This window comes from Balaenoptera ricei, chromosome 19, assembly GCF_028023285.1.
Source record: "Balaenoptera ricei isolate mBalRic1 chromosome 19, mBalRic1.hap2, whole genome shotgun sequence".
Taxonomy (NCBI): Eukaryota; Metazoa; Chordata; class Mammalia; order Artiodactyla; family Balaenopteridae; genus Balaenoptera; species Balaenoptera ricei.
The window spans coordinates 35,377,015-35,403,958 of NC_082657.1; the positions used below are offsets into that span (position 1 = coordinate 35,377,015).

General features: G+C 44.4%; 1 protein-coding gene across 2 annotated transcripts in view; it reads left to right on the plus strand.

Annotated features, from left to right (window-relative positions):
- Positions 1 to 2,421: 2,421 nt before the first annotated feature.
- CES5A (carboxylesterase 5A) overlaps positions 2,422 to 26,944 on the plus strand; it is a 39,431-nt gene continuing 14,908 nt past the window's right edge. For both annotated transcript variants that reach the window (XM_059904888.1, XM_059904889.1), the window contains exons 1-10: positions 2,422 to 2,494; positions 3,619 to 3,823; positions 5,206 to 5,344; positions 6,796 to 6,929; positions 10,354 to 10,507; positions 10,963 to 11,067; positions 12,697 to 12,801; positions 14,143 to 14,298; positions 17,359 to 17,412; positions 26,171 to 26,318. In XM_059904888.1, the coding sequence (XP_059760871.1) occupies positions 2,422 to 2,494; positions 3,619 to 3,823; positions 5,206 to 5,344; positions 6,796 to 6,929; positions 10,354 to 10,507; positions 10,963 to 11,067; positions 12,697 to 12,801; positions 14,143 to 14,298; positions 17,359 to 17,412; positions 26,171 to 26,318 (1,273 nt within the window). The remainder of the gene's footprint in view (positions 2,495 to 3,618; positions 3,824 to 5,205; positions 5,345 to 6,795; positions 6,930 to 10,353; positions 10,508 to 10,962; positions 11,068 to 12,696; positions 12,802 to 14,142; positions 14,299 to 17,358; positions 17,413 to 26,170; positions 26,319 to 26,944) is intronic.

Genomic DNA, 26,944 nt, shown 5'->3' on the forward strand with positions numbered 1-26,944 from the left:
CAGAGAAAAGAAAGGTTTAGATTCTGACTTAGCAAACACTACTGACCACCTGCTACTATACGGCCCAGACATGAGCTAAGTGCTTTGATGTCTAAACAGCTATAATTCTTTTGAACCTGTTACAACAAACATGTCTATAAATATTAAATGAATTAAAATATTTGTATGCTCAATTTTTTTAGTGGCAAATAGTTTTTTTTAATAGTTCATTTTGCAATTTCAGGATGTTCTTTTTTTAAATTTATTTTTTCTTGAAGTAAAGTTGAATTAAAATGTTGTGTTAACTACTTCTGTATAGCAAAGTGACTCAGTTATACATATATACATTCTTTTTCATATTCTTTTCCATTATGGTTTATCACAGAATATTGAATATAGTTCCCTGTGCTATACAGTAGGACTTTGTTGTCTATCCAGTCTATATATACCAGTTTGCATCTGCTAATCCCAAACTCCCACTCCTACCCTCTCCCCCCATCCTTGGAAACCACCAGTCTACTCTCTATGTCCCTGATTTTGTTTTTGTTTCATAGATAGGTTCATTTGTGTCATATTTTAGATTCTACATATAAGTGAGATCATATGTTATTTGTCTTTCTCCCTTACTTCACCTAGTATGATAATCTCTAGTTGCATCCATGTTGCTGCAAATGGCATTATTTTGTTCTTTTTTATGGCTAAGTAGTATTTATTCCATTGTATATATGTACCACATCTTCTTTATCCATTCATCTGTCGATGGACATTTAGGTTGTTTCCATGTCTTGGCTATTGTGAATAGTGCTGCTATGAACATAAGGGTGCATGTATCTTTTTGAATTGTAGTCTTGTCTGGATATATGCCCAGGAGTGGGATTGCTGGATCTTGTATGCTTAATGTTAAACCAAAATGAGTAAACCCTGCAGACAAGCTGGAAACATTTTAGATATTCCCACCCCACCTCCCATTCACCTCCTGGGATTTACGGTCACCTCAAAGGTGGGCAGTTTGAACATCCAGACGTCTGAAATGGGCAGTCCCTTTCTTCCTTACCCCCCGTCTGTGGTTCTCATCATGCATAGGGACTGCTCTCCAGGTGTCCGCTGGATTTCAGAGGCAATTTGAGGGATTTTCAACGTTTATTTGAACCATATGTGATTTTTTTGCTGAATTAAGAATCAAACCCTCACATAAGATTCCACTGAAGTCCCCTTTCCATAATTCTTAGTGCTGTCAGTGGCATATCAGAAATGGAGTTGCAGTTGGGAAGGAAGGTGTTATTTACTGGAGGACTTCAAATCTGCAAAAGTTTATGGAGCACCTGACTTGAGCAAAGTGCATGAGGCAGCCCCTTGCTCTGACCTTGAGGAAGCCCTTCCCCGCTTGTGCAGAGTTCTGTGCCCTGCTTGTCACTCCCCTGCCTCTTTTAGGAGGTGACTATTCTGGGAAACCTCCCATGCTTTAGACTGATGCTTCCCAAACCCACTGTTGCTGTTGTTAAATTCCTTCCCCACATCTCCAGGGGGTGGGGCCAAAGAACGCACTTTACAACAAGTGCCCCTGATAATTCTGACTCCACCTGCCCAGCCCCAAGTATTTGGGAAGCTCTGTCCTGGGCCCTTAACCCTAAGTGAGGCATGGAGCCTGCGAGGGGCAGGATGGTAATGCTCCTGGGTCCTGAGGCGGATCTTCCATGACCCACCAGTACTGCAATGAGATCCTGGAATGCTGAGGACAGGCCCCGACAGAACTGCTTATATTAATAACTTCGCTCCCTAGGCTTGTCTCCTTATATTTACCGTGGGGGGCCTGGGTCTAGATCAGAATTGCAGAGTCTTCATCCACGACACAACTCAAGCCAGTAGAAATGCTGTGTTGGGCTCACATGGTGATTTTTTGTTAATTGAGACCACATTTAAGAATTGAGAGATATCATAGACTTCTGGTTTGGCCCACCTACATTGTCACAAGGCAAATGTTTACTGGAGTTGAGAAGTCATTGCCCCTTTAAACAGAGCATGTGCTGTCTAGTTTTCCACAGTCCCCATGATTCCCTATTGTCTCTCCTGGCCAGCTTCATTCACTGCTTGTTTGCTGCCTTCCTGGCCTCTGTAGACATCTGAGTTGATGTCTCTGGCTTGCCTGAACCCAAATGTACTTTCTGCTTCTACCATCCTGTGAGCCCAAAGCCTATCAAATTATCTTTCCCCCGCTCAAGAGTTAATCATCAGCTTCTTGTGTAAATCAGAACAGGAAAGTCTTGCTTGGCCAATTCCTCCAAAAATCTTAGTCTGATGCTATTATTGTTCACCGAGCCTGTGTCCTGTGTCTGCCTGCTCAACACTTGTCTCCTAACCGGAAGCCCTTTCTTGTCCCTGACCGAAGATCCCTGAGGCCAGCCGTGGCCGCGGATGTCCAGGGAGTTCAGGCGGGCCAACCAGATGAGTGGGGAGTGGGTGCACCCAGGCCAGACCCTGTTCTGGGCTGTTTGGGTCCTTGCAGCTGCCACCGAGGGTGAGACACCCAGTGGGAGAGGAGGGCTCCTCAGAAGATGGGATAGGGGATTTCCCTACCTTGGAGGATTTTCCCTGGTGGAAATGAATTTACTCCTCAGGAGTCTCTAGGGGCCCATGGAGGGCTGTGTAGTAACCTCAGGGCACCTGACCAATGTCCTGGTATTACTGAGAGCCCTAGGCCAGGGTCTTCTCAGGTGTGGGTAGAGCACAGAAGACCCTGTCTTGTCCTTGGGTTGTTCGCACCTTTGGGAGCTTGGAGAGCCCTCTGTCCTAGGCACTGGAGAGGGGCGTGGGATGGAGCCTGTGCTTCTGTAATGCCAACTGCCCAGGGAGGACTGTCACTATTGAAATGACATTAGAATAAATAATGCCAAGAAATCTGGGTCCTGCTAAGTAAATAGTTGAGCAGCTAACTTCTCAAGGCTCCATATTCGATGTAGAAACTGAGAAGCTTGCATTGCCATTCTCCGTAAGAATTATCCTCATACCCCTGGAGGTGGATGAGCTGATTTCAGGTGGCATCTGCAAGAGAGTTTTTTATTTTCGTTGCTGTATATGTATTTTCATGTGTACTCAAAAGCATATACCTAAGTCATCAAAACCACAATTCCATAGACGTTACTGTTTACAATTCCTCTAAGTAAACTTTTAAAAGTTTATTTCAATTTAATTTTAAGAAAAGATAAAAGCCAGTAGTCACATGGGTGATACACAGACATGCCAGCAATTGTGCTGGTGGGTATAAAAATGACTGAAATGTGGGAAACTTTGAGCCAGAAGATTTTTGTGGGGTCCTAGGATCTCTAAAGGCTGGTGTGTATCAGTTCCATAGTAAGGGAAAGTTTGTGTGCAGCAGAAGGGAGATGGATTCCTGAATTAAATTTTGGAAGATGGTGTGGCTTGGTGCTGTGCTCCTAGGAGAAATTAAGTGGGTACTCTGATGCAGATGACTTCTAAAGGAATGTTGAAGGAGCAGTAGACATGGGTTCATTGAGAAGGAATCCAGATACTTGCGCAGCCTCTGGGTTGAGAAAGAGCGTCCCACTATGGGGAGCTCTGAGTCTGGTTTATTCCCAGCCTCTTCCCTGCCAGCTCTTGATTCCTCCCTGTGTGTTTCCCTAGGGCCAGCTGCAGATGCACCAGTGAGGAACACCAGGCTGGAATGGTCCCGGGGGAAGCAAGCTACTGTGCTGGGAAACGACATGCCTGTGAATGTGTTCCTTGGGATCCCTTATGCTGCACCCCCTGTAGGACTCCTGCGATTTGCAAAACCAGAGCCTGCATTGCTCTGGAATGATTTCCAAAACGCTACGTCCTACCCTAAATTGTAAGCGCTGGCTCGGTCCTATGGGTGGCCTGTGACCTGGGCGTAGGGGCAGAGCACATGATAAAGATCATGCAGCCCAGTGGGAGGATGTGGAGGGTCAGATGTGGGTGAGGCTTCTGTGATGGCATGGCTCCCCGTCTGGTTTAGAACAAGCAGATTCCCTGGGCTCCCTTCCAGACTTCCTGAATCTGAATCCCCAAAGCTGGGCCTGGATAACTGGATTGTAAAGAAACTCTCTAGGAAGTCTGAGGACCAGTCAGGTTTGGGAACCACTGTGACGGGCTTACTGAGTCTTTTGGTTAGAAGGGGTTGTTGAAGCGTTTCCATGTGACCTCTCCCCAGGCTTAGTCTCCACACTCAGACTAGGTAAGGGCTTTAGAGTGGAATGGATACATGAGTGTGTCTCTGTGCCCCAGGGGAGCTGGGAGGGCAGGAACTCCCAGACACTGCAAATTTTCAAGCTTAGATGGGCAAGAAGTTCACAGGTAAATTTTGGAGGTGTCTCGTGCATTGGATGGGAGGTGAGACTTGGAAATCGCCAAGAATCTTTTGACTCTCAGATTCTGTGAAGCCCTCAGGTTGGGCCATGTTAGTTCTTGGCATTGGGGTCCCAGGCAGAAGGAGTACCCTGGTGCCAGAAAACTCACTAAGCCACAGAAGACCCCATGTGGTCCAGAGACCAAGGACAATAAGCTGAATCTCATCTGCTTGTTCATTCATTCATTCATTCATTCAACTGATATCCACTGAGAACCAACAATTAAAATATAGGGTCTAACTGGAGAAATTTCAGAAGGCTTCTTGGAGGAGGTAGCGTTTTGACAGAATCTGGAAGAAAGGGAAGAACATGAGAAAGAAGATCTGGGGAGAGAGCAGTCCAGGCAGAGGTACCAGCTTAAGTGAAGGCCTGAATGCAGGAATCTCCCTGCTTGTCTATCTCAGTTGGTTCCTGGTAGAAGGCCTGGAAATGTCCTTTTGTTCCTGTAGGGGCAGAAGGGGGAGCCGCCAGAGTAAAACCCTTGATACGCAACCCAGTGTCCTACCTTTTACAGCTTGGGGAATTGTTGAGCCACCTTGAGTCTTTATGTGTGTGTCTGGATTATGGTGATGGGGGTAGGCATGGGTGGGTGCTGGGGGTTAATGGTATAATTATTCTGCATGATGTGCTTTCTTACCCAGGAACCAGATCAAAGAGAATTATAGCTTGTTTGTTTGGGCCACCATAGGGGTTGGGGTATTATTAGACTTTGTACCAAGAGTGCTGTATGCCTCTTCTGCTCAGGCACTGGAGACCATTAGGCCTCCCTGCTGTCATAAGAACTGGTCCCTCCCAGGCAAGTTTGCTGATAGCAACTCTGAAGGTTTCTTCTTCCCTTTTCAAGATGCCTCCAGAACTCAGAGTGGCTGTTCTCAGATCAACACATTCTCAAGGTGCATTATCCCAAACTCAGCGTGTCGGAAGACTGCCTGTACCTTAACATCTATGCACCGGCCCATGTGGACACTGGCTCCAAGCTCCCCGTAAGGAGGCCTGCCTTGCTGAGGGCTCCAGTTGGCAGGTTCTGGGCCTGGGACCCAGGCGGAGTGGCAGGATGTCTGGAATCAGATCTAGGCCCCCACTGGGTAAAAGGGAAATGCAATCACTTGACATGTCAATAACTTTCTTAAAAAATCATTCTAATGACAGATTCACTTTATCTCCTTTTCTGATTGCTTCCTTATTGGCAGTGACTTGATCTTTGATTTTTATTTTGTTTTGTTTTTCCCCTCTGTTGGGTATTTAATGGTCTGTAAGCATTTAGAAAAGACTCTGCTTCAGAGGACTCTGATTTTTCAGTTTGGGAAATCCTGTTTTAAAGAGGAAAAATGCCTTTTTCAAATTTTCTGTTTTCAATGAAGACAGTCAGGTAATAATGTGAAATGTTTCACTTAAGAATGTGAAAGATCACTGTACAAGTGAGTGGAGAAGGTAATTCTACCATCTAATTTTGAACCACAACCTCTATCACCCTCTCTCCCCTTGCCACTGCAATGGAGACTCGCTCTATTGTATCGTAACAGCAACACCTATTGAGGGCTGACTATGTGCCAGGCACAGTTCATTATCTCATCTAACCCCCACAATAACCCAGTGGGTGAGGATTATTGGACCTATTCTACAGCTGAAGAAGCTGAGGCACAGGAAGGGCATAAGTGACTTGGTCCATGTTATACACACAGTAAGTGGCAGATCCGGGTGTCAAAGCCAATGCTTTGTCCAGTTCTCCTTTTTCCTCTGTGGCTTTCTTCTCTTTTCTTGCCCCAAGAGTTGTAGTCACTAATATGACCTTAAAAAAGAGATGGGGAGGGATTTATTATTAAGTATATAAATTGTGGTAATACCATTTGAATGTTTGATGTTTCCTGGTCCCAGTTTTTCTAATCAGTATAGTAAAGCTTCCATACTTCTCTTCCCTTTTTTCCCTCCTCTCTTCTCTTTTCTCTGTAAGTAGGGAAAAGTCGTAGAAAAGCAGCTTTTCCTCTCATATATGGCTTACAGTGATTTCCATCCTCCTGTGGGTCACAAGTTCAAAGACGTTTAGTTAACATTTTCTGAGCACTTGAAATATACAACATTGTTCTATAGACTTCGGATGAAGAATTTTATTTAAACCTAATGATAAGCTCATAAACGAGATACTTTCATTCTTCACATCTTACAGATGAGAAAAACAAACCTCAGAGAGGTTGTGGAAGCTGCTCAAAGTCACACAGCTAGTCAGTGGCAGAGCTGGGAATCAAACCCAGGCACTCATATGCCAGAAGCCACATGCTTAATCCTGGGCCTTCTTCAAAAGACAAAAACCTCTGATGCTGTTTGGAAAGGAAAGTGAGACATTCATATTTCCCTAAAGAAAGACTGTCCCAACATGCATGCGGAGGGGATATGGGTGCCTGGTGGGCTGACTGGAGAGTTCCTCTCCCCTCCTTAGGTCATGGTGTGGCTCCCTGGGGGTGCCTCCGAGACTGGCTCAGCATCCATCTTCCATGGGTCTGCCCTGGCTTCCTATGAGGACGTGCTTGTTGTGACTATCCAGTACCGGCTAGGAATATTCGGCTTCTTCAAGTGAGTCTCCCCAAGTGATTGACACCCCTGATCCCCAAGGGGCAGCTGGACAGCAGCCACAGGGGGTTCAGTGCCCAGCAACCTAAGGAGAAATGAGCCTTTAGTGACATTGAACAAATTTGGCCCCAATTAGTTAGGTAATTTTAGCGGCTATAACATGTAAACCCCCAAGTCTTAGTGGCTTAAAACAATAAAAATCTCCTTCTCACTCAACTAAAATCCAATCAAATGTTTCTGACTGACAGATGTTCTTCTGTGTGGTCAATCAGGGACCCAGGCTCCTTCCATATTGTGGCTCTGCCCTCCTCAAGGACCCCAGATCCTCTTGGATCTGCTGTACTTGGACAGCAGATGAAGAAAGAGCATGAAGAGAGTGGTCTTTCTGGGTCAGCCTGGAGGTGGCGATTATCACTGTGTTCACATACAACTGGTAGAACTCAGTTATAATAACCACACCCAACTGCAAGGGGGATGTGTGCCCTAGAAAGTGAGGAAACAGGGTGTGTGAGCAGTTCGTAGTCTCTGCCATAGGGCCCACATCAAGGCTCCTCAGGCGCTCACCTGAAAATAATCACTCCATTGCATGGCTTCCCTTCCCCCAGTAACATCGAACATGTTTCAGATGCTCACTATGAGCCAGGCATGGTGTTGTGCACTTGCTATGCGTCCATTATAGCTCATCCTCAGAATAATTCTATGAGAAACATACTGTTGTTATTCCCATTTTACAGTTGAAAAATAGAGGCACAGAGAGGTGAAGCAGCTTCCCAGAGGTCACAGAATAGAGCTGGGGCTCTTGGCCACTTCCATTATCCTACTTAGAACATGGCAGAACCTAAGCCCTGACCAGGATGCAGTGTGAGCCAAAGGAGTAGTGAGAGGCCACGGTCAGAAACTACGGGGAAGGTGGCAAGGAGTCCAGCGTGAATCCTACCCTCGAGAGGCTCTCAGTGTCATGGGGGAGATAACACAGGGACACAAATACCCTACCAGGCAGGACATGAGTAATGGTCTGAGGGTGAGAGGCGACGGAGCTGTAGAAACAGAGGGAGCTGCCAGAAACCAGCGAGGCTTCCTGAGAGAGGTGGAATTTGATTTGCACCTTAAAGATGAGGTTGGGTTTGGGGAGGAGGGGTTGGGAGAAAGCACACTTGGCAAAAGGAGCTGTCTGAGCAAAGGCTGGGAAGTTGGAAAGAAATGTAGCAGCACCTGGGCCTGGAGCAATATTTGCAAACTGGGCTTTGAGCACATAGCACGGGGAGGTGGCTATGGGGCTGCGGTGGAGGCAAGAAGGCCTGAGAGGGGTGCCCTGATTACACTTTTAGCAGATCTGTACATTGGGATTCTGCCTAAGATTCCTTCGACAGAAAGGTCTCCAAAAATTGCTTATAACGTCTGGTTCTAGTAGACAGGTAGATGAGGATATAACAGGAGATGGATGTGAAAAGGTAGGGACAGGCCTGATTGGGAAAGACCTTGAATGCTAGGCTGTGCACGGTGACTGGTTTTTATTGGATAAAGAAGGAGGGACAAGAGACTTCCCTGGTGGCACAGTGGTTAAGAATCCGCCTGCCAGTGCAAGGGAGATGGGTCTGAACCCTGGTCTGGGAAGATCCCACATGCCGCGGAGCAACTAAGCCCGTGCGCCACAACTGCTGAGCCCACATGCCACAACTACTGAAGCCTACATGCCTAGAGCCCGTGCTCTGCAACAAGAGAAGCCACCGCAATGAGAAGCCTGCGCACCACAACGAAGAGTAGCCCCTGCTTGCTGCAACTAGAGAAAGCCCACGCGCAGCAACGAAGACCCAATGCAGCCAAAAATAAAAAAATTAATTAATTAAAAAAAATTTTTTTTTAAAGAAGGAGGGACCCAGGAGTGCCCTGCACAGCAGTATAGTAGGAAGGTCACTCCAGAGCAGAGTGCAGGCTGGGCTAGGGGCGCCTGGCCTTCAGATGGGGAGTCCGGTAGGGAGGCTGCTGTACAGCATAGGTGCAGGTCATGGGGTGAAACAGGCTGGAGGGATTGCTAACATGTACATGGCACTTGCTGTGTGCCTGCACCGTCAATCTTCACAACAACCATGTGAAGCAGGCACCGTTATTAACCCCATTCAGACATGAGAACATTGAGGCAAAGCAAGTTAAGTGACTTGCTCAAGGTCACCCAGATCATAAGTGACCAGATTATGAATCAGGATAAACAGAAATGGAGGAATGGGGACCAATGTGGGGCCTATGATGGAATGGAGGTAAAATTGGCAGGGCATACGTGGCTCCTGACCAGATGCGGTGGCTGTGGGAGAGAGAGGGCGGAGTTAGGGCCAGCCCAGGGGTCATGGACAGAGAAAGGGAACCAAGGGGAGGAGCGGTGTGGGGGACTGGGGGACAGGAGGAGTAGACTATGATCCCGGGGTTACTCTCATACATGGTGGGTACCACACGAATGTTTTGGTCTAGGCGTTTCTTTGATTCTGTGTTTCTCCCCTTGTTTCCCCATTAATTGTCCACTCATCCTGGGAAACAGGCTATTCTGCAGGGGCAGCAGCATGGAACATGGTTAGGAGCATGGATCCAAATCTGCAACTTTCTAGCTCCTGGGCAAGGGATTTAACCTCTCTGTGCCTCCATTTACTGTCTGTGAGAAGGAAACGATGAATCCATCAGTATCCTTAGAACATGCTTGCGGATATCACTGATGGGCGTGGGGGTGATGTGAGCTGTGGCTGCAGAGAAATGCAGCCACTGCCTAAACCACTTCCCAGCAGAGGGTGGTGGGGCATGGGGTGGCAGAATAAACTTCCCAGTCCCTCAGTATCCCACCCTGAAGCCCCCAGCTGGTGTCTCCCACTGGCCACAGTTCATAAAGGTCAGTCTTTTGAGAACAAGGTGGAGAAGGGTGAACAGAAGACCCAGAGGGATAAAGGAGAAAGACCAGCACCACCTACCTCACAGGGTGGGAGGATCATAGGAGCATCAGCTGTAAAGCCCTTGGGACAACGTTGTGCACGATGCTGCAGCAGCTGCTATTATTATCATTATTATTCATTTAGTCATTCATTGGAACCCCTGTGCCCAGGGTGGTCTTGCTTCCTGGTGCAGACCAACTCTCAGGGGCAGGACTTTTCTGGAATCCATGGATGCAGGGGAGCCTATGATTACCCTGGATTGCACAGATAAGATCGTCTGTGCATTTTTCTGGGGTGTGGAGCTATCATCAGATTCTCAAAGAAACCCAAATCCCAGCAGAGGGTGAGAATTAAGCCTGGTTTTCCCAGCTGCCCCAGGCCTCTGACTCTCAGCTCCTTTCCAGCTGAGGTGGCGATGCCCTGACACCAGCCCACGGCCTCTGCAAACCACTCCCTGGGCTGTGAGAAGCAGACAGCAGCCACCTGAGCATTCTCACCCTGCCTCTTGTCCACAGCACAAGGGACAAGCACGCACTGGGGAACTGGGCCTTCATGGACCAGGTGGCTGCCCTGACCTGGGTCCAGGAGAACATCGAGTTCTTTGATGGGGACTCACACTGCGTGACCATCTTTGGCGAGTCAGCAGGAGCTATAAGTGTTTCCAGCCTTGTGAGTTCTTCTCTTTGGGACTTGAAGGAACCTCGGTGTCACCTCATTTTTGAGGTGACAAAAATGAGGACGATGAGTCATTCACATCTAATTGCTGCTTTCATGTTGAACAAACACTTATAAACACATTGTCTCCCTCGAGCCTCACAAATACATTGTGAGTTAAGGGCTCAGTCTCATTTCATGGACGGGGGGTGAAGGAGCTAGCACTCCCACGGCAGAATGCTTGACCTCCAAGTTCATGAGGAACCTGGGGCTCGGAGAGGTTAGAAAACTTGCCCAAACCTTCGCAGCTATTCCTGAAACCCCCAAACCAGGACTTTTTTCCCTCTAAGTTTAGAGCTCTTAAGAAGGCTTCCTGGGAAGTTTTCTTTAAAGAAGGGCTGGGTTTTGTGTGTGATAGGTGGGGAGCCCCCTGGATAACTTTTCCTGGGTCTCCTGTGTTCTCTCTCCAGATTCTGTCCCCCATGGCCAAAGGCTTATTCCACAGAGCCATCATGGAGAGTGGGGTGGCCACCATCCCTTACCTGAAGGCCCCTGATTACAAGAGGAATGATGATGTAGGTATATTGTTAACTCTTCTCCAGCTTCCTCTCCTTGGTCAGGAGTCCATAGACCACGTGCTTGGCTATCCTTGCTGACCATGACCAAAGGATCTGATGTTGGCCCAAGGTGACCCTTGTTGCTCCATGGAAGGGCTGGTTCAATAGGAAATGGGCCCAGGTACACAATGCACTACTGCTGGTGTGCATGAGTGTGTGTGTGTGTGTGTGTGTGTGTGTGTATAAGCATATGTGTAATAGTTCTTACATCTTATCCATTACTCTTTGCTTGTGATATATAATTCAGTCCTCTGTATTATGTTTGGCTTTTCTCCTGTACTAAATCTACTCCACCTAGAGTACTATGTTAAGAAAGATTCTGAGGTTGTTTCCAGCTCAGTGTGAAATAATGCTGTGACTGATAAATGCTGTCTGGCATGAGATTGTGAGGGGGAAGTGAGGCATATGCCCTAGGTATGTGTCATCTATCATCTTGTCTTAGCGCTCTACCAGATAAGAGGACCTAGAGGCCAAGGTCTCTATATCTTTCATGTCCCAGCATAATGTCTGGTGTATATTAGGTGATTATAAATGTTTGCTGAATGAATGAGTTAACGAATGAGCTGATTCATTCAATGAATACTAATTAAGCCCTGGACTGTGGAGCCACCTCCTGGGTATTATTCGCTTTAGTGGTGCATTTTCTTAAACACCTTGTAGAAAATAACAACTTACACCAAGAGTGGGAACATAGAGTTATAATATCGTAAAACAAAATACCCTCAATACACAGGGAATATTGATTTTGGTAACATGATATATCAAGCTTTTTTTAGTTTGTGCATTCGCCACACACATATTGAGTGCTCATTGTTTTCCCTGCTCTGTTTTAAGACCCATGGGTTTATAAGTGGAGAAGACATATACTAACTTGAGAAGACTATAATCTTTTTATGGCAAGGATTTTTAACCTGGAATCCATGGAGAGTTTGATAGGTGGTCCTAGAACTCCTACAGTTGTATGGAGACTCTATGTTTGTGCATTTTCCAGAGAGAAGGTCTGTAGCTTCCATTGGATTCTCAGAGCATCCATGACTCCCAGAAGAGTAAGGACCACCACTCTCAAGGGACAAGTTCTACACATGTGGGAAGTCCAATGACAGGGCAAGAAGGTGTTTAGCAAAGAGCTAGGTAGAGGAGGTGAGGACACTTGGAGTAACAGGAGATTAGAAGAGGAAGGGGCTCATGGGGGCTGCAATGGTCTAAAAGAATATCCTGGAAAAGATGGGACTTGGGCCTCAAAGAATGAATGGAATTGGTGTAGAGATAGAAAAAGGATGCTCAGGGCATGTTCAGATGTTCCAGGCTGGGGTGGGGCTGGAGCAGAGCTGATAAGCTGAGATGGATCCAGCTCTGGTGATTGCTAAAGATGACAAGGAGGGTCAGGCAAGAGAGCAAGGATGATGCAGTGCCAACCTGTCCTCAATGTGTGCGTTCCATTATGGGCACGTGGGGGTGGGGAGAGGCAGCAGGCCGGACTTCATATATAAAGCACCAACCTGGGGCTGGACTGAGGACATTTTCCAACTTTCATTTTCCTGGAGGCTTTCAGTTCTGTGCGCTGACCTGTTCCTTCTCCGGAAATAGTTGCAGATGGTTGCAGATATTTGTGCCTGCAACGTGTCAGACTCCGTGGCCCTGCTACAGTGCCTGTGGGCAAAATCCTCCAAGGAGTTGCTGAGCATCAACCAGGTGAAGAGGGAGGGGAGAGTTTTGGGACAGTGTTGCCCTTTGAATGGAGTGGTAGACAAATCCTGCCACTCTCTTATTTATTTTGATTTGGGACTTGGACAGATGGCAGTTGGGGATTCATAATAACGGCTGTAAAAAAACAATGTGGCATATAGAACCCTTATAGGTAATTTAAGGACATTGACAAGCCAGGGTGCTGCTTAGCTTGGATATAAGACCCAACAAAATACAAAGGTTGTCTCTACATCATTGAAGTCATCTCACTGGGAAGAGGGACCACATTTGCTCCACAGGCCACTAGAAACTAAAGTCAAGATCAAGAGCTGGAAGTTGGGAAGCCATTTTGGCTTAAGATGACCAAGAACTTTCTAAAAACTCAGCTGTCTGAAAAAGGACCGGCTCCTTTAGAAGGCAGTGAGATACCCACCTCTGTAGGTATGCAAGCAGGGTCTACATGACTGCTGACGAATTTCAATCACTGGATGATTCATTGGACTGGATGATCTTTTATGTCTAATCTTCCAATCTTGAGACCCTCTGGTAGTCCTTGAGAGAATTAGGTCCTTACCTGTTCGATTCTAACATTTGTTAAATAGTTATTTGGCATGGATTGAGAATCTGCTGTGAGTTTTACTAGGGTCCAGGAAATGGGTAATAAGTTCTTGACCCAGTGTAGTGTGAAAGCTCTTTTGTGTGCTCCCTTCTACCCCCACTCCCAGAACAGAGACCTAAAAAAAATCATGAATAGAGCCAGGTGTTACTTCCTAAGACCCAAGAAATATCCATCCAGATCCAAGGCCCAGTGCTGAGGAAGATGCCTCAGGAAGACGCTCACACGAAGCCACACTACCCTGGCCATCCCCTCCCCTCACCACTCTGCCCATCGCGTTTGGCCAGTGGTTCCACACTTGAGCATGCATCAGACTCACCTGGAGGGCTGTTTGCTGGGCTGCACTCCCCAGAGTTGTGTATTCAGCAGGTCTGGGATGGGGCATGAGAATTTGCATTTCTAACAAGTTCCCAGGCGATGACGCTGCTGGTCCAGGAGCCATGCTCTGAGAACCGTTGTGCAGGGGTATTATATTTCTTAGGTTATTACTATTATTATCCCTATTTAGCAGATGAGGAAATTAAGGCCCAGAAAAGTTGAGCCCCTTTGCCTAAGTGAATGGCAGAGCTGGCCAGGCAGCACTGATGTGTTGGGATGGGCCAAGAGTGGCTTATTTTTCCCTTCCTAATGCCCTTTGCTATAGTGGGTTGGCTCAGCTAGGCTAGGGTTTGGGGACAGCAGATTTTGTGAAGAGAAACAGCTGCCGATTTTTCTCTTCTTCCTTTTTTCAGAAAACCAAGTCTTTCACTCGAGTGGTTGATGGCTTTTTCTCTCCTCATGACCCTTTAGACCTATTGGCTCAAAAATCATTTAAGCCAGTTCCTTCTGTCATCGGAGTCAATAACCACGAGTGTGGCTTCCCGCTGCCCATGGTAAGAACTCCTGCTGTGCCTCCTTCTGCTCCCTCAGCAGCGAGGCAGCTGTTTGCTTCACACTGGGCGTGCCCACAGATTTCACCCAGCGTTACGAGGGCTGGAGCCCATCACCCAAGTACACAGCTTGGGTGTACTTCTCATCTTTCCTCTCTCTGAAGGAGGAGAACTGCGGATTGGGGGCAGCCGTAGCAAGTGTCCACCCTGCTCCTCGTATAGGTTTAAAGAAACAACTCTACAAAAAAGTAAGAGAGGACTGGACCCATTTGAACTTTGTTCAAAACATTACAAACGATTGTTTCAAATAGGCACTGCTGCTACCTCAAAGGTGAAATTCATACAGGTTTAGAAAACTTCAGTCCTTTACACTCTCATGTCCAGCCTTGGTTCTGGTATTTGATTTCCAAGAACGCTCTCTAAGGCAGTGCAAGTTGCAAAATTATTGAATTGTTTCATTCATTCAACAAGTATGAACCAAGCATTTACTATGTGCCCTGCACTCATAAAAAAACAGCATTCGGCAGTGAGCAAGTCACATGGTTCCTGCTTTTTGCCTGCTTACATTCTCAAGGGGAGAGACGGGTGACATGCAAGATTGAAAGGATGGTTTCAGAGAGTCTAAGTGCTATGAAGGACATCAACTGGGAAGAGGAGCCTTCTTTAGGGAGGGAAGCAGGGGTCGGGAAAGGCTTCTCTGAGGAGGGATCATTTGAGCTGAGGCCTGAATGCTGAGTAGGAGCCATGATTTCGTGACCCTGTAGTTTGAGAAGACCCTCCCCATTCAAAATAAGCTTTTCGTCTGTCCTCAGAAGAGCAGAGTGCTCAATTCTTTTTTTTAATTTTTTTTTAAATTTTATTTATTTTTATTTATTTATGGCTGTGTTGGGTCCTCGTTTCTGTGCGAGGGCTTTCTCCAGTCGCGGCAAGTGGGGGCCACTCTTCATCGCAGTGCGCGGGCCTCTCACCATCGTGGCCTCTCTTGTCTGGAGCACAGGCTCCAGACGCGCAGGCCCAGCAATCGTGGCCCACGGGCCCAGCCGCTCCGCGGCACGTGGAATCCTCCGGGACCAGGGCGCGAACCCGTGACCCCTGCATTGGCAGGCGGATTCCCAACCACTGCGCCACCAGGGAAGCCCCTCAATTCTTAATATATCAAAGCTCACTTCTGCAGACCAACCTCTACCTTTCAAGCTGGGGGAAGTGAGGTTATGAAATACAGAAGTGTGTCAAGTTACAAGGCTAGTTGGTGACACTCTAGAATCAGAATCAGAACCCTGAGTTCACTGAGCTGTTAAAGGCATGTTCTGGTAATTATTAATTTGACACATAGACCAAAGTTTAGGGGTAAGTAGGGTTGGGGATTTTTTCCCTCGTTGTAAATGAGGCAACTGAGTCACAGGCTGTGGCTTAAGTTAGGTCTTCTAATGCTTTCTGGATCTGTGCTAGAAAAAGGAAGGCAGCTGCTACTGATAATAGCCACGCCACCATAACCACTGTGACTGAGTGCCTTCCATAAGCCAAGTGCATGCTGTCGGTACAACTTGCAAACAGGCATTATTATCCCCATTTTGCAGCTAAAGAAACTGAGACTCAAAGTGACTAATGTGACTTTCCTAAGTCTCCTAGCTAGAGAGGAGACAGCACTGTATAAATTTTGTGTATTTAGGCTCTGCCTGTAAATGCTGAGTTCTCTATTTACCTGCTGCGTGACCTTTAGGGAGCTCCGTAACCTCTCTGAACCTCTGTTCCCTCATCTATGAAATAGGGCTAATGTTATTACCCACCTCACAGGTACACATCAGGTAGCTTGGCATATAGTCTAAGTGCTCAGTAAATGTTAGATATTGGAATTATTCAAATGGGAGAACAGAACTTGGTGCCCAGGTCTGCATGCACAAGAGGCTGCATGGGTGCTGTCATTCTGTGTGACCATTGCTGGTTGTTTGAGACCATAGGAAATCTCCAAAAACCAATCCTAGCTCCTGAACGTACAGAGAGGGTTCTTGTAGTTAAAATGTACTTGTGGATTATTTCAATGACTCTGGGAGAAGACAGATATGTTTAAATATCTGTCATGACTCGTTACCCCAAGATTTTCAGCAGAAAATGTACCAGAGAAATTCATTTGACAAGTGAATACTACTTCTACCCCCTCATGTTTTTAAGCTGCGATATTGGCTAGGGAAGGGTCATTTTAAAAATAATTGCTCGTAGCTCTTACTCTGTACCAAGCAGCCCCTGTGTTTTTAACCATCTTCTCTGCAACCTCACTAAGCTGCTTGCCCCTGCCAACTGCTGGCTTCTGAGACCCTAATGACAAAGGTCTTTAGAAAGAGAGCAGTAAATAAACCACTAGTTTTGAGATTTTCAACCTCTCTTTTAACTTGCTGTTGAAGCCAAGTGGTGGCCTGTGTTAGTTTCCTAGGGCTGCCATAACAAAATAACACAGACTAGTGGCTTAAACGACAAAAATTTATTTTCTCAATGTTCTAGAGGCTAGAAGTCCAAGATCAAGGTGCCAGCAGGTTTGGTTTCCTCTGAGGCCGCCCTCCGTGGCTTGTGGGTGGCCGCCTTCTTGCTGTGTCCTCACAAGGTCTTTCCTATGCGTGCGCACCCCTGGAGTCTCAGCACTTCCAAATTTCCTCTTCTTATAAGGACATCAATCAGACCGGATTAGGGCCTACCCTACCATCCTCATTTTAGCTTAAAGACCTCTTTAAAGACCCACATTCACAGTCACATTCTGGGTGTTCAACATAGGAATCTGGTAGGGGACGCACTCAGTCCATAACATGGCCTTTCCACAGGGCAGCCACTCAGCTCCCACAAGACTGCAGGTATGACAGGGAATGGCTGCCTCTTATCAAATGTGAGGAGAAGAAACTTCGTTGCTCAACCAACCCACTGAGGCTGCTCCTTACACGTGGACCCCTGGGGGCTGAAAGGGTTCCTGCTCTTGCCAGCCTCCCCTCTGAAAGGCGGGTGCCTGGGCCCTCCGGGAGACCAGTTTCCCTTCAGATGACCTGCTGTGCTCACAGAGGGGGCACCTGCTTCTTTCCAAAGGAGTTTCCTGAGATCCTTGGGGGCTCCAACAAGTCCCTCGCCCTGCAGTTGATACACTCAATCCTGGTAAGTGAGCCTGACTCTCCAAGATCCATTCATTTCACAAACCTCCTTGGGTTACACACAGGGGTAGCACTGGGGGTACAGATCTTCCTCATTCATTCATTTAGTAGATCTTTACTAAGCAGAGTTCTGCAATCCCTTATCCACAATCTCAACATCCAAATCGCGCTGACAACCCAAAGGCTTCTTGTGACCTACATGGCAGCCAAAATTGACCTAGACTGATACGTAGCCATTGGTCTTTATTGTTGCTATACGTTCATTCACTTTATCCCACCATATGTTTCTCTGTGGGCATATTAATATGGGGGCTGGGGTGCTACCCCGTCCCCCCACCCCTGAACATATCACATAATATGTAGCATATGTACTGAATTATCTGTCTACGAACGGAAAAGTTCTGAATTCTGAAAACCACTTGGGACTAGGGACCCATATTCACTACATACCTACATACCAGCCAGGCACTGTACTAGGTTCTAGCAATACCGAGGACCATTACTCACTCACTCCCTGCACTAGGGATTTAGAGATATAGTTATCCTAGACACTAGGATATAGAGATGGATTTCTTTCCTTCCTTCCTTTCTTCTTTCCATAAACATTTATTCAGTGTGTATTTTGTGGCAGATTCATTTCATTCATTTTTTTATTGAACAAATGTTTCTTATGCGTCCACATGCCCCAGAACTTCCCGAGGCACTGGGTGCAGTGATAAGCAGGCACTCCCCCTGCACTTGAGGGACTTAGAGACTGTTGCGGTGGACGGACATGACCGGGCACTTTGGTACGGTGCTGTACACACCAGAGCAGAGATGTGTTCGAGGCCCTGTGGTGCCCACAGGAGGGAGCAGGTGGCTTCCTCGGGGAGGAAGGCTTTGGAGGATGAGTTAAGTTTGTCTGGTTAATGGAAGAGCAGGACTGAGGGGAGCCGGAGGGGCTGAGAGGACCAGTTAGGAGCAGAGAAGCGTAAGGAGATCAGTGGAAGAGGTTGGCTGCAGCAGGGGAGGATGCTGGCAGCTGTTTCATGCTATGGAAGGAATATAAAGTTTATCCTGGGAGCTGGGAACAGAAAAAGAGAAGCATGCTTTGACTTCCACTTTAGAAATAGCCCTATGGCTGCAGAGTGGCCCAGACTGAAGGCAAGGGATCCATCAGGTCCTAAGGCTTAGAGGGGATGTTTGGTGAGTCTTGGTTGTCTGGTGATGAGAGTTAGGATGAAGGTTTCAGATATTTAAAATATGTTGGACAGAGGAATTTCTCAGGCTGGATTGGAGATGGCCTCATGGAGGAGGAGGCCATTGATCTGGGCCTTAGCGAAGCGGAACATTTGAGCAGGAGGGCATTTCAAGAGGAGAAGGTATCTTGAGCTAGGTCCCAGCGGGTGGGAAGTAGGTGTGTGGGAAGCTGCAGGAGGACCAGAAGGGCACGCAGTCTCTCTTCCTCCCAGTAGCAAGGCAGGAAGTACTTTCCAAATGGTAAGTAGTTTTCTCATGCAGAAGCCATAATTTTGCTCCAGAACCCTAGGGGTCTGCACTGTGACTGCCCAGCTGGGGCTCGCCAGAGGCTCCACATGGCATATGTACCCCCCTTGGATACCTCAAGCACCGAGGTGTCTGCTGGTCCTATGGGCCACGCAGGGGAACTTGCACCAGAACCTGGACCTGCTGCAGAGCCCTCACTTGCTCTGGGCCTGATTAAAAGCAGTTGGCCTTCAGAGGACCCAGTGAATGTGTCCAAGCAGCATTCCCTGGCGTGGTATACGCTGCCTCCAAATCCCAAAGAAACCTATGAAGGGCTGTGCCTCTGTCTTAGTGTTAGGGGGTTGAGGCGCAGTAACTTCTCCCAGTGTTCCCCAGAGCACCAGACTCCCATGAACATCACCAATGTGGCAGACCTTGAACCTTTATGATGTTTCCTTTCCATCCTCTGGCATTTGTGCTGGGGCCACACTGAAGGACTGAAGACTGGGAGGCAGCCTGGTGTCAGGTCAAAAAAGCATGGATGCTCTGTTAAAGGACTTGGCAATGGGTTTCAGAGGGAACTGACAGAACTGAAGGCCTGCTCTGTGCCAGGCAGCATGCTTTTCTTTTTGTATCTTGTGTGATCCTCTGAACAACAATTGTTGTTGAACAACAACAACAATAAATAAACAACAATTTTTTTTTACACACACACACACTGTATTTTATTTTTACAAGAGATAAATAGACTGACACCAAGCATTGTACATGGATGACCACAACAAAAGCAACAATGATTGCAATTACCAAACATGAAACACACTCATACTGTGTCATAATATTGACATTCAGTCCAGTAATCCTCCACTGTAACAGCTCCTTTACTTTGCAGTGAAAATTGATTTGTATATTCTTTGCCTCTGAGTCCTTGTGGGATTTTTTTTTTTTTAATTCAGACAGAAAGTCACAAAAATTATACTCATCCTCATCAGTTCACTCAGTCCCATGTAATTAATTTTTTTTTCATCTTGATCTTTTGTTAGCACTTTTATGAGTTCATCAGTTTTTCATTAGAGTTCTGAAAATGCTTATTCATTCAGTTCAGCAGTACAGTCAGTTACCAGAAACCTGTACTTGTCAGAGTCTTTTCCATGAATTTCTTGAAGATGAAAGCCTTTTATAGGAACATATTTGCAAAACCATCAGAGTACACCGAGAACTGTCTGTAAATGACAAAAGACTTAAAAATGACCACTGTTAAAGATTTGATGAAAGTTCATAATAATGCAGTTGACAAGAAAATTAGTTATTTCTGAGATATACATTTTAAAGTAATAACTAGGATTATTACTTATAACATTATACCAGAACATATAAGATTTTTAGAAATTTCATATAATGTCTGAAACATTTATATTAACATATTTCCATACATATTTCCATACAAATACAAATATAAGATTTTTACAAATTTCATATAATGTCTGAAACATTTATATTAACATATTTCCATACATATTTCCATACAAATACAAATATAAAATTTTTAGAAATTTCATGTAATGTCTGAAACATTTATATTAACATATTTCCATACAAATAACCCAATGAAAGTTTAGTATTCGTTGTTTTGTTTGTTTGTTTTTTTATACTGCAGGTTCTTATTAGGCATCAATTTTATACACATCAGTGTATACATGTCAATCCCAATCGCCCAATTCAGCACACCACCATCCCCACCCCACTGCAGTTTTCCCCCCTTGGTGTCCATATGTCCATTCTCTACATCTGTGTCTCAACTTCTGCCCTGCAAACCGGCTCATCTGTACCATTTTTCTAGGTTCCACATACAGGCATTAATATACGATATTTGTTTTTCTCTTTCTGACTTACTTCACTCTGTATGACAGTCTCTAGATCCATCCACTTCTCCACAAATGACTCAATTTCGTTCCTTTTTATGGCTGAGTAATATTCCTTTGTATATATGTACCACATCTTCTTTATCCATTCGTCTGTCGATGGGCATTTAGGTTGCTTCCATGACCTGGCTATTGTAAATAGTGCTGCAATGAACATTCGGGTGCATGTGTCTTTTTGAATTACGGTTTTCTCTGGGTATATGCCCAGTAGTGGGATTGCTGGGTCATATGGTAATTCTATTTTTAGTTTTTTAAGGAACCTCCATATTGTTCTCCATAGTGGCTGTATCAATTTACATTCCCACCAACAGTGCAAGAGGGTTCCCTTTTCTCCACACCCTCTCCAGCATTTGTTGTTTGTAGATTTTCTGATGATGCCCATTCTAACAGTAGTGAGGTGATACCTCATTGTAGTTTTGATTTGCATTTCTCTAATAATTAGTGATGTTGAGCATCTTTTCATGTGCTTCGTGGCCGTCTGTATGTCTTCTTTGGAGAAATGTCTATTTAGGTCTTCTGCCCATTTTTGGATTGGGTTGTTTGTTTCTTTAATATTGAGCTGAATGAGCTGTTTATATATTTTGGAGATTAATCCTTTGTCTGTTGATTCGTTTGCAAATATTTTCTCCCATTCTGAGGGTTGTCTTTTCGTCTTGTTTATGGTTTCCTTTGCTGTGCAAAAGCTTTGAAGTTTCATTAGGTCCCATTTGTTTATTTTTGTTTTTATTTCCATTACTCTAGGAGGTGGATCAAAAAAGATCTTGCTGTGATTTATGTCAAAGAGTGTTCTTCCTATGTTTTCCTCTAAGAGTTTTATAGTGTCCAGTCTTACATTTAGGTCTCTAATCCATTTTGAGTTTATTTTTGTGTATGGTGTTAGGGAGTATTCTAATTTCATTCTTTTACATGTAGCTGTCCAGTTTTCCCAGCACCACTTATTGAAGAGACTGTCTTTTCTCCATTGTATATCTTTGCCTCCTTTGTCATAGATTAGCTGACCATAGGTGCGTGGGTTAATCTCTGGGCTTTCTATCTTGTTCCATTGATCTATGTTTCTGTTTTTGTGCCAGTACCATATTGTCTTGATTACTGTAGCTTTGTAGTATAGTCTGAAGTCAGGGAGTCTGATTCCTCCAGCTCCATTTTTTTGCCTCAAGACTGCTTTGGCTATTCGGGGTCTTTTGTGTCTCCATACAAATTTTAAGATGATTTGTTCTAGATCCGTAAAAAATGCCATTGGTAATTTGATAGAGATTGCATTGAATCTGTAGATTGCTTTGGGTAGTATACTCATTTTCACAATGTTGATTCTTCCAATCCAAGAACATGGTATATCTCTCCATCTGTTGGTATCATCTTTAATTTCTTTCATCAGTGTCTTATAGTTTTCTGCATACAGGTCTTTTGTCTCCCTAGGTAGGTTTATTCCTAGGTATTTTATTCTTTTTGTTGCAATGGTAAATGGGAGTGTTTCCATAATTTCTCTTTCAGATTTTTCATCATTAGTGTATAGGAATGCAAGAGATTTCTGTGCATTAATTTTGTATCCTGCAACTTTACCATATTCATTAATTAGCTCTAGCAGTTTTCTGGTGGCAGTTTTAGGATTCTCTATGTATAGTATCATGTCATCCGCAAACAGTGACAGTTTTACTTCTTCTTTTCCAATTTGTATTCCTTTTATTTCTTTTTCTTCTCTGATTGCCATGGCTAGGACTTCCAGAACTATGTTGAATAATAGTGGTGAGAGTGGACATCCTTGTCTCGTTCCTGATCTTAGAGGAAATGCTTTCAGTTTTTCACCATTGAGAATGATGTTTGCTGTGGGTTTGTCATATATGGCCTTTATTATGTTGAGGTAGGTTCCCTCTACGCCCACTTTCTGGAGAGTTTTTATCAGAAATGGGTGTTGAATTTTGTCAAAAGCTTTTTCTGCATCTATTGAGATGATCATATGGTTTTTATTCTTCAATTTGTTAATATGGTGTATCACATTGATTGATTTGCGTATATTGAAGAATCCTTGCATCCCTGGGATAAATCCCACTTGATCGTGGTGTATGATCCTTTTAATGTGTTGTTGGATTCTGTTTGCTAGTATTTTGTTGAGGATTTTTGCATCTATATTCATCAGTGATATTGGTCTGTAATTTTCGTTTTTTGTAGTGTCTTTGTCTGGTTTTGGTATCAGGGTGATGGTGGCCTCATAGAATGAGTTTGGGAGTGTTCCTTCCTCTGCAATTTTTTGGAAGAGTTTGAGAAGGATAGGTGTTAGCTCTTCTCTAAATGTTTGATAGAATTCACCTGTGAATCCATCTGGTCCTGGACTTTTGTTTGTTGGAAGATTTTTAATCACAGTTTCAATTTCATTACTTGTGATTGGTCTGTTCATATTTTCTGTTTCTTCCTGGTTCAGTCTTGGAAGGTTATACCTTTCTAAAAATTTGTCCATTTCTTCCAGGTTGTCCATTTTATTGGCATAAAGTTGCTTGTAGTAGTCTCTTAGGATGCTTTGTATTTCTGCAGTGTCTGTTGTAACTTCTTTTTCATTTCTGATTTTATTGATTTGAGTCCTCTCCCTCTTTTTCTTGATGAGTCTGGCTAATGGCTTATCAATTTTGTTTATCTTCTCAAAGAACCAACTTTTAGTTTTATTGATCTTTGCTATTGTTTTCTTTGTTTCTATTTCATTTATTTCTGCTCTGATCTTTATGATTTCTTTCCTTCTGCTAACTTTGGGTTTTGTTTGTTCTTCTTTCTCTAGTTTCTTTAGGTGTAAGGTTAGATTGTTTACTTGAGATTTTTCTTGTTTCTTTAGGTAGGCTTGTATAGCTATAAACTTCCCTCTTAGAACTGCTTTCACTGCATCCCATAGGTTTTGGGTCGTCGTGTTTTCATTGTCATTTGTCTCTAGGTATTTTTTTATTTCCTCTTTGATTTCTTCAGTGATCTCTTGGTTATTTAGTAACGTATTGTTAAGCCTCCATGTGTTTGTCTTTTTTACGTTTTTTTCCCTGTAATTCATTTCTAATCTCATAGCGTTGTGGTCAGAAAAGATGCTTGATATGATTTCAATTTTCTTAAATTTACCGAGGCTTGATTTGTGACCCAAGATGTGATCTATCCTGGAGAATGTTCCGTGCGCACTTGAGAAGAATGTGTAATCTGCTGTTTTGGGATGGAATGTCCTATATATATCAATTAATTTATCTGGTCTATTGTGTCATTTAAAGCTTCTGTTTCCTTATTTATTTTCATTTTGGATGATCTGTCCATTGGTGTAAGTGAGGTGTTAAAGTCCCCCACTATGATTGTGTTACTGTCAATTTCCTCTTTTATAGCTGTTAGCAGTTGCCTTATGTATTGAGGTGCTCCTATGTTGGGTGCATATATATTTATAATTGTTATATCTTCTTCTTGGATTGATCCCTGGATCATTATGTAGTGTCCTTCCTTGTCTCTTGTAACATTCTTTATTTTAAAGTCTATTTTATCTGATATGAGTATTGCTTCCTTTTGATTTCCATTTGCATGGAATATCTTTTTCCATCCCCTCACTTTCAGTCTGTATGTGTCCCTAGGTCTAAAGTGGGTCTCTTGTAGACAGCATATATATGGGTCTTGTTTTTGTATCCATTCAGCCAGTCTATGTCTTTTGGTTGGGGCATTTAATCCATTCACGTTTAAGGTAATTATCGATATGTATGTTCCTATGACCATTTTCTTAATTGTTTTGGGTTTGTTTTTGTAGGTCCTTTTCTTCTCTTGTGTTTCCCACTTAGAGAAGTTCCTTTAGCATTTGTTGTAGAGCTGGTTTGGTGGTGCTGAATTCTCGTAGCTTTTGCTTGTCTGTAAAGCTTTTGATTTCTCCATCAAATCTAAATGAGATCCTTGCCGGGTAGGGTAATCTTGGTTGTAGGTTCTTCCCTTTCATCACTTTAAGTATATCATGCCACTCCCTTCTGGCTTGCAGAGTTTCTGCTGAGAAATCAGCTGTTAACCTTATGAGAGTTCCCTTGTATGTTATTTGTCGTTTTTCCCTTGCTGCTTTCAATAATTTTTCTTTGTCTTTAATTTTTGCCACTTTGATTACTATGTGTCTCGGCGTGTTTCTCCTTGGGTTTATCCTGTATGGGACTCTCTGCGCTTCCTGGACTTGGGTGGCTATTTCCATTCCCATGTTAGGGAAGTTTTCAACTATAATCTCTTCAAATATTTTCTCTGGTCCTTTCTCTCTCTCTTCACCTTCTGGGACCCCTATAATGCGAATGTTGTTGTGCTTAATGTTGTCCCAGAGGTCTCTTAAGCTGTCTTCATTTCTTTTCATTCTTTTTTCTTTATTCTGTTCTGCAGCAGTGAATTCCACCATTCTGTCTTCCAGGTCACTTATCCGTTCTTCTGCCTCAGTTATTCTGCTATTGATTCCTTCTAGTGTAGTTTTCATTTCAGTTATTGTATTGGTCATCTCTGTTTGTTTGTTCTTTAATTCTTCTAGGTCTTTGTTAATCATTTCTTGCATCTTCTCAATCTTTGCCTCCATTCTTATTCCGAGGTCCTGGATCATCTTCACTATCATTGTTCTGAATTCTTTTTCTGGAAGGTTGCCTATCTCCACTTCATTTAGTTGTTTTTCTGGGGTTTTTTCTTGTTCCTTCATCTGGTACATAGCCCTCTGCCTTTTCATCTTGTCTATCTTTCTGTAACTGTGGTTTTTGGTCCACAGGCTGCAGGATTGTAGTTTTTCTTGCCTCTGCTGTCTGCCCTCTGGTGGTTGAGGCTATCTCCAATTTTTTTTTTTTAATAGAAGAGGTAACTCCAAGAGACCAACTCGCTTAGATCAAAGAGCAAAGGTCTGGAGACAGTGCTGGTACCAGGAGCAAGGCCAGCCTCAGGAGTGTGCAACCTGTGTAGTTCAAAGGGCCTCATGCTTAGAAGAGTCCTATACTTGGTTGAATGTTCTGTTGTCACTATCTTAAAATTCTTAGAGTTTTTGAACGAGGACCTCACATTTTTCACTTTGCACTGGGCCCCACGAACAACGTAGCCAGATCTGCCCAGGGGTGGCTGTTTCTGAAATATTTCAGAGAGGCGTGCATACTGTGATTAGAGCATGGGATTTGGATGCAGATAGACTTGTGAAGGAATCATGGTTCCACCACTTTGGACAAACCATTTAACCTCTCTAAACCTCAGTTCCCTCACCTGTCAAATGGGGCTGATTTTGATACTTCCATCGTAGGGTCACTGCGTGGATTAAATGAGACAATGCATGTAAAGCACTCAGAATTTTGCCTGCACAGGCAATGTTTGACTGTTGTTGCTGTGTGCTGGCTATTGCTGTTGACCTAGATCTCTTGCAACCGTGATGTTTTACAGCACATCCCTGTCCAGTATTTATACCTTGTGGCTAATGAATATTTCTACAACAAGCACTCTCTGATTGATACACGAAATTGCTTCCTGGATTTGCTTGGAGATGTGTTCTTTGTGATCCCTGGGCTGGTCACAGCTCAATATCACAGAGGTGAGTCTCCTAGCACCGCTCCTCCTGCAAGGCTGGTGGCTGCAGGGATCCCTGTCGCCTGCTAACTGTCCACCTGCTCTGCCCTTCTTTTGTTTTGTTTATGGTTTGCTGAGAGGGGGTTCCCAAGGCTGTCTGGGATATAGCCCTGCATGCTGACCTTAGCAGTTCCCCTGCCTTTCAGAGTTCAGGAATGTTGATCAGTCCTTGTTGTTTATATTCCTTCCCCTTCTTCAGGACCATGTAGAAAAGTTCTACCCCTCCATATTTTCTGGGGCCTGGCCCCCACTTTCCTTCCTCTTCGGAAGTGTCTTCCCAAAGATCTTAACTAGAAGGAGTAGTGGAGCAATCAGAAAGAGAAGATTACTCGTGGGGAAGCAAACCTGCCCTTCTTTCTTTTTAAAAAATTTTTATTTTTATTTATTTTTTAAATTGAAGTATAGTTGATTTACAAAGTTGTGCGAATTTCTGCTGTACAGCAAAGTGATTCAGATATATATATATGTGTATATATATATTCTTTTTAATATTCTCTTCCATTATGGTTTATCACAGGATATTGAATATACTTCCCTGTGCTATACAGTAGGACCTTGTTGTTTATCCATTCTGTATATAATAGTTTGCAT